Here is an 11,349-nt window from a genome sequence, read left to right as displayed (position 1 = left end):
CAGGCGCCGCCCCAAGCATGTGCTTGGTTGCCTGGTGCCTGGAGCCAGCCCTGGCTATACAGGACACAGATATACAGCCTGTCCCTGGCCCAAGAAGCGTATAGACTAAGAGGTAGATAAAACTAAAACAAGATGTACTGGGAAGCCTAGAGAAGAGTCCAAGCTTAGGTTTTGTTTGACTTTCCTTATCTCATTCTCTACTCCTCAGAGAAAGCCGTGAAGATGGGAGAAAGAATTAAATGAGATGTCAAGTCTGGTTTCATTGGCAGAGCAAAGGGGTGTGTGATAGGTTCGGAAATATAGACTGGGGCAAATATGTGCAGTCTTGCTGGTGAAGATTCAGGTTTGAAGTTGAATCAGAGCTAGTACTTGAGCTTGGGATTGATGGCACTGAAATCTTGTGAACTCTTCTTGTGAATTTCAGGCCCAAATGGTGGAAATCTTTCCTGCTCACTTTATCTCAGGTGTTTTCTGCTTTCTTTAATAGGGGGAAATGTCACATGATTAGCATTCTCATGAGATTATTATTTACTTTTTGAATTGTATTCCAAGAGTGCCTCTATATCCAATTAGATCAGGGCCCTATTTTGCAGGGTGCTGCACAATCATATAGTAATAGGTGGGTCCTTCTAGGTGAAAAGAAGATACAACAAGTGGGTGTAACAAGATGAGGGTAACTGTCCTAAGAAAAGGTAGCTGCCCAGGGTCAGTATTTGAACAATTTGGCAGGTTTTCTTTTAGTGCAATAAATAATTAATAAACAGTCCCAGTAATCCCTGCTGGCCACCTGATTAGTCGTTATCAGCTAGCAATTTCCTGTAGGCTCCACAGTAGAAGTGAATCTTGAGAAGGGCCTGGAAAGAGAACAGGATCATCACCTTGGGCCAAAAATCTCATAAGAACAATTGTTCCCAGCTCTGTCCAAACAAGAACTTCAAAATAAACCCCTTGTGGTTCTGAATCCAACCTATGACAAAACAGACAGTGGCTAGATCAGACCCACATACTCTTCTAGATGAATAGCTTTGGTTTTGAGGTTCTTCACTGTGGTTCATCTTGAGGGACGGAAGTTATTGCTTTATGAGGTGTAGTGTGGTCTAGTAGTCTTCATCTTCTAACTGTGGAAAGGAATAACTACTCAGCATGTATAGAGTGTCTGTCATCTAAGGATCTTAAAGCATGTTATAAAGAGCATATTATCTTTTCCTTGTAGCTGGAGGAAACTGAGTCAGAGAGGTCAAGTGACTTGCTCAACGTTACAGCCTGGACTGGAATCCAAGCCCTTGTTCTCCCTGTCCTGTGCATTGTTTACTAGAACATGTTGCCTTTCCAATGATGAATAAAACAGTGTTTCTGCTGGTGGTTTGAAAACTCGGAAGTAGATTGAGCAATGATTCCATGTGAGGGAAAACTGCAATGTTTCCAAAATAGGACAGGAATTAGTTAAAAAACCCAATTATCACTCATTGCAGGATCGTCAAAAAAGGCAGTGAGGTGGTGGGTGAGTAGCCCAGCCTCGTGAGGATTAACTCAAGGAAGATGTTAATAAGTGTTCAATCAGTTGTTATAAATGGTAGTTTTAATTTCTGAAGCTGACACTACCGAGATAAAATGCAGGAAAGGCACATGCTGTTATGTGAGAACTGACAGTGGGGTTCTGAGGGATTCAGCATAACAGCTTGTGTCAGGGGATGAGGTTAATGGAAAAGAATTTGTTATTCAGGTCACTTAATGAAAATAACCTTGGGAGAGTTTAGCACAGTCTTTGGAGTAAAATAATTTATTCCTATTCTACTTCCATCACTGTAATTTAGCCTAAAATGTGGAATAAGCTGACCTAAACATGAGCTCAACCTGTGAGAACAATGCAAATATATGCTGAGCCACAGACTGAGCATCAGCAATTACTCCAATGACAATACATCAAATATTGCATTATCAGCAGAGGATTTCTCTGCATAATGCCAACTTTTAAACAGAAGAGTCACAGACCAAGATCTGTGTTTGAAAACCAGCAAGACCTGACGCAAAAGCACCAAAAAGTCACAAAATGTAAGATTTTTGGCCAGCCTACTGCCTTTAGCGTAGATCAATTAGGAATGAAAAGAAAAAAGAAAGGAAGAAAAAAAAAAAGGTTCATCGCAGCCCTCATTTTCACCAGGTGTCTCTCTATTGCTGCTTTGGTTTGTAATACAGCTGTAATTAGAGATGGACCCAAGTTGTAAGTGCTTAAGGTACTACAAAGGAAATCAGGAGACATGGGTTCTATTCCTCACGTTGCCAGTGAACTGCTGTGTGACCTTGGGCAATACCCAGAGCTGACGGTGCTTCTGTTTCCCTTCCCGCTCTCTGTCGCTTTCGATTGTAAGCTCTTCCAGGCAGGGACTGTCTCTCACTATGTGTTTGTATTATGCCTAGCACAGAGTTCCAACCCTGGTTTGGATGTCTAGGCTCTACTGTTATGCAGACAATAATAATAATAGATCAGGGCTAGGATGTCCAATTCTGAAAACCTGCTAAGGTCCAGGGTAGCTTGGCTTGGCTCCTTCCCCATTTGTGTCACTATTTTGTCTGCAAATGTCTTTTACTTAAAGAAACCTGAATCAATCATTCATAGAAGGCTGAATATGCTCCCTTTACAATTCTAGATACAGCACATTCAATCAGGAAAGAAGCAAATTAAACCTATCACCTGATCATAATGGGGTTTACATAGGGGAAAATAGTTTCTTTTCAAATTTGAAGCCTAGGATCTGGGTATTGTAGCCAATAGCTACTGACTATACAAGAGAGAGAAATAACTCCTGCCAGGGAGTAGCGTCCGGGACTTTCCCCGCTCCGGCGCTCCAGCTTGGGGCTTGCCCTGCTCCGTGCGTGCTGTGGCTCTGCACGGCTCCTGGAAGCAGCAGCATGTCCCCCCTCCAGCGCCTATGCGTAGGGGCAGCCAGGGGGCTTCGCATGCTGCCCCCACAGCTCCCACTGGAACCACGGCCAATGGGAGCTACAGGGGCAGCACCTGCAGATAGGGCAGCGTGCAGAGCTGCCTGGCTATGCCTCCGCGTCGGAGCCGGAGGGGGGACATGCCGTTGCTTCTGGGAGCTGCTTGAGGTAAGCGCCGCCTGGAGCCTACACCCCTGACCCCCTCCCATGCCCCAACCCCCTGCCCCAGCCCTGATCCCCCTCCTGCCCTCCAAACCCCCCAGTCCCCTCCGAGAGCACCCTCCTACACCCCAAACTCCTCATCCACACCCCACCCCAGAGCCTGCACCCACAGCCGGAACCCTCACCCCCCCTCCACACTCCACTCCCCCACCCCAGCCCGGAGCCCCCTCCTGCACCCTGAACTCCTCATTTCTGGACCCACCCCAGAGCCCACAACTCCAGCCGGAGCCTTCACCCCCTCCTGTACCCCAACCCCCAATTTCATGAGCATTCGTGGCCCGCCATACTATTTCCATACCCAGATGTGGGTTTTAGATGCCCACGTTCAATCACTGCTGCTCACAACCACCATTACATCATGTTACAGGTGTCAGATAAAAGGATTATTAACTAGCTCGAGTGTTTTTTTTAATGGACTGAGTAATGTTTCTTGTCATTAAAATCCTTCTGTGAAATGCCTCTGACAATCACAAGAGGGAAATGTGCCTGCTATTCACCATAACCTGCAATCACACTTTCAGCAGCAGAATGTCAGCCACAGGAGTGAGTGCGGAGGGTACATGAAATACAGTACGCTTGAGTGATTATTAACACACAACAAAAAGAGCTACCTATGCTGCAAATGGAAACACACTGAGGCGTGGGTCTGTATGAGCATTTCAGTATAATTCTGCACTCTGAATATAGTAATGAACAGAGGCGTAGCGAGCGCCCTCCGTACCCTCTGACCGGAGGGGGCCCCGCAAGGAAGGGGGCCCCTAAAAGTGGCAAAATAAATACCGCATTCCAGTTTCTGCATTGTAAGGGGCCCCGCCCGGACATATGTTCGGAGGGGGCCACCGTTCGGAGGGGGCCACGTTCTTTGTTGCTACGGCCCTGGTAATGAATCACAGTAGAGTGAACATTAACCTCAGCTTCAGCCCTGGGCCTTTAACTACTTGAAAATTGTACCAGTAGCCGAATAATGCACACCCTGTAGTGGCTGATTGGTAGTAGATTGCGGCTCATTAATTTTACATTTAATATTTTTCAAACCTTTTAAAAAATGTGACCTGAGGGCATTTATGTAACATTCTCCTCCTTTGGAGAGTTGTTCCTACTAAAAGAGTAGGGAAAAAGTTAGCAACCCCTTTGCTCAACTAGGGACCGTCATTTTATTCTGTGTTTGTACAGCACCTTGCACAGTGGAGTCCTGGTCCATGACTGGGACTCTGAGGCACTACTCTATTATAAATAAATAATAATAATATATTGATTGTTTTGGGGGGGCTCTCCTTTTGTGAGGTTCCCTGGGCCTTTCTCTCACAAACCCAGCTGTCCTTTCAGTAGCAATTTATGAACTAGGATCTTCTTTCCATCAACTTCCTTTATAAAAATGAACATGGGCTATTGAGCAACCTTTATACCAGCATGTGAATTAAAGGGCCATGGATTGCTGCAGTGAGGCACTGGGCACTTTTGCCTGAATGGGGAGTAAATACGGTTTGCTGAATGTGGAATATTATGAATGACCATGTTTAGTATAACTATACAAGATGAATGTCTATTTCCTACTCCCCTGAATGAGATGATTAATTATTAATTGTTATTAATTATTATTATTATTATGTATTTATTTGTTATGTGTAGGTCCCTACCTTGATGATGGACACCCAGTTTTCAGAATTCACCCCTGATATCACCCCAATAATGTTGGCGGCCCACACCAACAACTATGAAATCATCAAACTGCTTGTCCAAAGACGGGTAACAATACCGCGCCCCCACCAGATCAGATGCAACTGCGTGGAATGTGTCTCCAGTTCCGAGGTGGACAGCCTGAGGCATTCCAGGTCAAGGCTGAACATCTACAAAGCCTTAGCCAGCCCTTCGTTGATTGCCTTATCGAGTGAGGACCCTATTTTGACAGCCTTCCGGCTGGGCTGGGAGCTAAAGGAGCTCAGCAAAGTGGAGAATGAGTTCAAGGCTGAATACGAAGAGCTTTCCCAGCAGTGCAAACGTTTTGCTAAGGACCTTTTGGACCAGGCACGGAGCTCCAGGGAACTGGAGATCATTCTCAACCACAGGGATGATCAGAGCGAGGAGCTGGATCCCCAAAAATGTCATGATTTGGCAAAGCTAAAGGTAGCAATAAAGTATCATCAGAAAGAGGTAAGAGTCATCTTAATGTGGGGGTTTGCCAAAGCCACGTGTGTTGGGTAAAATGACTTATTTCCTGGCCTACCTTGTGTTCACTGAGGGAACACCAGGACTGTGACCGTATTTGGATTGAAAGGAAGACCAGGTGCAAGTAGAGCTACAAGAGCTGGTTCTAAACCCACCCACCCACCCTCAATGACAACTGAAATCAATGAGCGCTCAGGGCCCACAGCATCCCCAGGGAGGGGTGCAGCACGCCACAAGATGAAGATTAGGTATTTGCCATCCTGCTTTAGCATTGATTGAGTACCTCATTTTCTGTCTAGGACAGATGTGAGTCAGACTTCAATTAAAACTGTGCCCATAGCTATCTAAGACGCCTTTAATGATTACTAAAGATGCTAGCACCAAATCCCCTTCCAGGCACTCTCAGTAATCTTCCTATTCTCACTAAAGTCCAAGCCCTGGGCCTTTCCAGTGGCAAGACTGCCTGTGCAAGGGAACTCCTGCTAGTATCAACAGCTCTCATCATCCCACCACTTCTCAGAGCCCGTGGATTTGAATTTGAGAGGATGTGACTACAATAGGCTCAGTGTCCCTAAGTAGTTCTGCAGTGATGAGATGTGAAGAAAATCAGAGAGGATTTTAATAAGCCTTGAGTAGGCGTCACAAAGAAGGCGCCTTAAGGAAGATGATTCTGGTGTGTTTCATATCCCTAATGCTCACCCTGTTTTGTTTGCAACACACTCAAGGAAGCACAAACCGTGACTCTGTGCCTTTGGTGGGCACTCTGGTTGCGAATGCATTTGCAAACAGTGTTCAAAGTTGTGAGCTATAGATGGGCTCCCTCATTTCACTACTGCTGGTAGGAAGAAGGGGAAAAATCTGGAAAAGGAAGGAAAAAGCCCTTGACAAAAGGAGACGCATAACAATATTTTTGGAGGCATCTTATTGGCCCCTATTCCACCAGTTCAAGTGTGGCCTACAATATCCAAATTCCTGTTACATACATACTAAATGCACAAACCCATGTGACTGCACAATTAAAGTTATGGGCATGTTGTTAACAAGGGTAATGGTGGACAATTTGCAACCTTAATGATCGCAGTTGCTACTAAGCAAATACTAGTTTAAACTCATATTTCTCACATTTGGGTACAGGACCTTTGTCTACAGAGCCATGCAAATATTACTTCACACCTGAAAAACCCCAGTTTGATTCTTCGGCTCTGCTTCATCCAAGCTCTAGGGACTCAGAAAAATTTCCCAGAAATGGAAACTACTGCCTTTAGTGCCAGAAGAAGGAAGTAATGCTTCTGCTAAAACATGAGAGAGAGCCATCCAAAAGCCCTGTACATCCAGAGACACTTCAGTACCATTCAATAGACAAGGGCTATGAATCTAACTCTAGTAAAATGCATGGTTTCATTAGTTCTATGGACATGGTTTCATTAGTTGACTCTGGATTTTCTTTCTGTTCCCAAACCAAGGACAGAACTCAATAGATTATATATCAATTGCCATTTGCCGGTGACATCCCTGGGTTGGAAAGGGAAAGACCTGGTTAAGGAGTTTAATTTATTTTACTGTCCATCGCATTTGTTTTCCACCTGGGAGGGTGGAGGGTTTTCTAAAGCCTCCTTGAAGCTTCAAAGCCTATCTAATCACCCGATTTTTTTACTGTCCTCCCTCCACTCAAGACCCTGCATTATGCCATTGTCCTGGATGAGGAGAGCTCTACATGACACATTCCATAGCCCATAAAGTCGGCTCCATATTACCAGAGGGAAAATTGCAGAGTGGTGGAAGATGCATCTTTCCCATCTTCTACCCATGGCCTGCTATCTCTGCAGAGCACATAGCCCCAGAAGCAAAGAGCAAGGCTAGAGCCTCAAGTTTGGCCATATCTAGCACATGATAACAGATTGCTACACTGATAAGCTATAGGTTGGACTAAGAGTGAAATACTGCCATGCCAGTTATTCTTCATATGGATTTGTGATTTTGCTCACACTGATGGAGTTTGGGAATCGTTTAAGTGGACCTGGGAGACACAATGGATGAAATCCTGGCTATGTTCAACTCAGTGGCAAAATTTCCTGTGACTTCAGTCGGGCCAGGCTTTCACTGAATAAGTTAAATAAGGTCACAGTCCCACTAGACAATTATGTCATGTCACATTGTGATGTTTTTCAGTGTGGTAATGGGGTGTCATTAACATTTAATGTGGCATCACTTCATCACGACGCATTGCCGTTACATCACAGACGTCAGCATCATCATGATATTACTGCTGTAGACTGAGAAGCTTTGACATACTGGAAGCCAAGCACTCGAGTTGCACAGTGGCAGCTTTTAGGAGTGACTCACACTACATTTAGGTGTTATTTATTAAGGGCACTTCTCATAGGCTGTAGCTACCCAACTGTTAAAATGAATTCTAGCTGCTGCTGCTGCTTTGGAGTTCCCTACTGAAATGTGTTCTGGAACACTGGAGCAGCTGGCCAGTCCTGCCCAGATCGCCTTAGATACTACAGATAAAACTTTCAAAAGAACTTAAGTGACTTTGAAGCCTCAATGCCAATGGGACTCAGGTTCCTAAATCAGTTAGGGATTTTTGAAAATGTTCCCCCTACATGCTTAGCTATTATGGTGATGGACGCTATAAAAAACACTAAGACAGATCAGATAGGCAGCCAGATCCTTCAACTGGAAGAGCTTTTCTGTTGGAAGCTGTGACTGGAACTGGGAGGAGAAAAAAATATTTTACTCTATTTATTTTCATATTTTTATGAGTGATGCAGTGGAGAAACTGGAATGGCCTTGTCAAAATCAGGGCAGTCCCACAAAAACTCCAGCTGGTGGCACCCTTAAAGGTAATTACAGTGGGGATCGTAAATGGTGTAAAGTGGCAAGGGTAGGTTGTTATGTAACTACAGTATAAATAAGCACACTGATTAGACCACAACAGTTCCTTATTTTCAGCAGTCCCACCAGGATTTTGGGGAGTAAGCCTTCAAAGCATAGGGTGCCTTCCACTTCCCCCAATGGACCTCAATGCGAGTGTAGATTGCCTGTCACCTTATAGGATTGGGCCTTATTTTTACCGGAATGGTGCTTGGCAGCATGCCCGCACACACACTTTTCTGAGCTAAGAACCATACCTTAGACTAGTGGCTCTGTCAAGGCTGTATCCCCACTTTGAACTTTAGGGTACAAATGTAGGGGCCTGCATGAAAACCTCTAAGCTTAACTACCAGCTTAGCTTTGGTCCCGCTGCCACCATCTCAAGAATCCCCTCCCTGGGAAGCCTTGAGAAACCTTTCACCAATTCCCTGGTGAACACAGATCCAAACCCCCTTGGATCTTAAAATAAGGAGAAATTAACCATCCCCCCTCCTTCCTCCCACCAACTCCTGGTGAATACAGATCCAAACCCCCTTGGATCTTAACACAAGGAGAAATCAATCTGGTTCTTAAAAAAGAAGGCTTTTAATTAAAGAAAAAGGTAAAAATCATCTCTGTAAAATCAGTATGGAAAATACTTTACAGGGTAATCAAACTTAAAGAGCTCAGAGGACCCCCCTCTGTCTTAGGTTCAAAGTACAGCAAAACAAAGATAAACACTCTAGTAAAAGGTACATTTACAAGTTGAGAAAACAAAGTAAATCTAAGACGCCTTGCCTGTCTTTTTACTTACAAGTTTGAAATAGGAGAGACTTGTTTAGAAAGATGGGGAGAACCTGGATTGATGTCTGGTCCCTCTCAGTCCCAAGAGCGAACCACCCCTTAAAACAAAGAGCACACCCAAAAGCCTTTCCCCCCCCAAGATTTGAAAGTATCTTGCCCCCTTATTGGTCCTTCAGGTCAGGTGTCAGCCAGGTTACCCGAGCTTCTTAACCCTTTACAGGTAAAAGGATTTGGAGTCTCTGGCCAGGAGGGATTCCATAGCACAGTACACAGGAGAGCTGCCACCCTTCCCTTTATAGTTATGACAGGCTCTCAACCTTTCCAGATGACTGTACCCCTTTCAGGAGTCTCATTTGTCTTGTGTACCCCAAGTGTTACCTCACTTAAAAACTACTTGCTTACAAAATCAGACATAAAAATACAAAAGTGTCAGTGTTACTGACAAATTGCTGACTTTCTCAGTTTGTCTGTATGAAATTTTAGTTTGTACTGACTTTGCTAGTGCTTTTTATGTAGCCTGTTGTAAAACTAGGCAAATATCTAGATGAGTTGATGTGCCCTTGGAAGACTTCTGTGGACTCCTGGTTGAGAACCACTGCCTTAGATCACTACAGATTCCAGGTGTCTCAGGACATGCATTTATCCTGTTGCTGCTCTTCAGAAGCGCTCAAGCAGGAGTCTGTAAAGAGACTGGGCCTTGTGTTTTGTTAGTAGCGAAATAGCATGGATCTGGATTAAGTATGAGCCATTATTTGCAATGGGAGGCTGCACTGTATTGACACTTTGTAAAGCTGTAATTTGTTTAATTGTTTTTTGACATTTTTCTGCCGCTTTTTTCAGTCGGGTTTGACTGGCTGTGTAACTCCGTATGTTTCACTGGCGTGCGTATGTCAATTCCCGTGTGTAAATGACGTCAAGTGGAACACAAGCACTGAACTGTCATGTTAAATCAGTGCAGTTTCCGTTTGCAATGTCTGGCTGCATAGGGCCAGAATGAATGTGCCTCCAAAGGGAAACAACAACAACCCTGATCTACCCCCACAGCTCCCTGCTGTTTGCAAACAAGTGATGAATACAAACAGCCCACCCACAGCATGTTTCTAATTGTTGCGCAATTTTCTTATCATAATAATGATAATAAAAACAAATCATCAGGCAAGATATAAACATCCTTGCCAACATGTAAAAACTGTAAATAGGGACATTTGGTGACAGACATGGGGAAACACCTTTTATCTTAATTGAAAAAGATTGGACTAAAAGCACTTTCCAGAGGGACAGAGAGGAAGAAGGAGAGAGCACTTGTTTTTAGGAGGCTTTTCCTATGAGTAGGAGCATAAAATGGTGCTACCTTGCCCCACTAGCTCCAAAGTCAGCGGGCGTCTTGTACGCAAGCATGGACCCCTCTCTATAACAGGCTTCTGTGTTTAAATATCTCTCAATCCCTCCTTGCCTAGACCAGCAAAAACATAGCAGGCTCTAGACATGTATTGACACAGGGACAGATCATTATTCATGATTGCTAGAGAAGCCCTAGTGAAGGCTCATTGCAGATGGCAATGCTTCCATTCAGAGCCTTACCCAGTAGCCGTACTATGCTATTCCATGTGTGAACTTACTGCCTGGCCCTGAGTCAGGGAAGCTTTCTCTCCATTGGTAGCAAATATTATGTTAACGATAAATGATGTGGCAGTCACAGGCCATGTCTACAAACTTTAGTCAATGCAGGTTATTTCTGCGTAAAGCTGCCACAATTAATATATCACTTCAGCATATGCAGACTTGACTGCTTGCATCAGCTCTGTGCATCCTCACCAGGACTGCTTGTGTCAACACAAAGTGCAGTGCATCATGGGTGGGTATCCCAGTGTGCCATGCGCTACCCTGTGGTGGAATTTTGTAATGCCCTTTTGGGGAATTTTGTAATGCATTGTAGGGGACACACAAGTTGCGCGGCAAGGGGGCTGAGAGAAAGAGGTCAAGTTTCCCTCCTGCAACTTTCTCCACCCATAATGCCATCTGTATCCCATAATTTTTGCGCCTTTTTTTAATGTGGTAAGGTGGGCTGGAGCCAAAACAGGGATATATGTGCTATCACCCGATGGCAGTCCGGGAACCCCATTGCTGCAAATCCAGCCACTATGTCCTGCGCATTGCCAAGAGTCACTGGCCTGTGTAGCAGGAGATGATTAATGACCCTGCACACCTGCACAGAGGCCCATATTATGGATATTCCAACTCCAAAATGATTTCCGACTGATCGGTAGCAATCTGGCACTGCAGGAGTCCACAGTGCAATCACCCCTTGCTTCTCAGCTGTCAGTTTCAGTGGCCTCCTTTACCTTTAATAGTGCTTCA

General features: G+C 44.6%; 1 protein-coding gene across 1 annotated transcript in view; it reads left to right on the top strand.

The window, feature by feature from the left end:
• Positions 1–11,349, top strand: part of TRPC5 (transient receptor potential cation channel subfamily C member 5) — a 100,334-nt gene that overhangs the window by 23,400 nt on the left and 65,585 nt on the right. Inside the window, exon 2 of the mRNA XM_024217409.2 lies at positions 4,792–5,313. Within this exon, the coding sequence (XP_024073177.2) occupies positions 4,792–5,313 (522 nt within the window). The remainder of the gene's footprint in view (positions 1–4,791; positions 5,314–11,349) is intronic.

Source organism: Terrapene carolina, unplaced genomic scaffold, assembly GCF_002925995.2.
Source record: "Terrapene carolina triunguis isolate 2854851 unplaced genomic scaffold, T_m_triunguis-2.0 Scaffold131, whole genome shotgun sequence".
NCBI lineage: Eukaryota > Metazoa > Chordata > Testudines > Emydidae > Terrapene > Terrapene triunguis.
The sequence above is the reverse complement of the archived record's forward strand: the minus strand, read 5'-3'. Positions and strand labels throughout refer to the sequence as shown.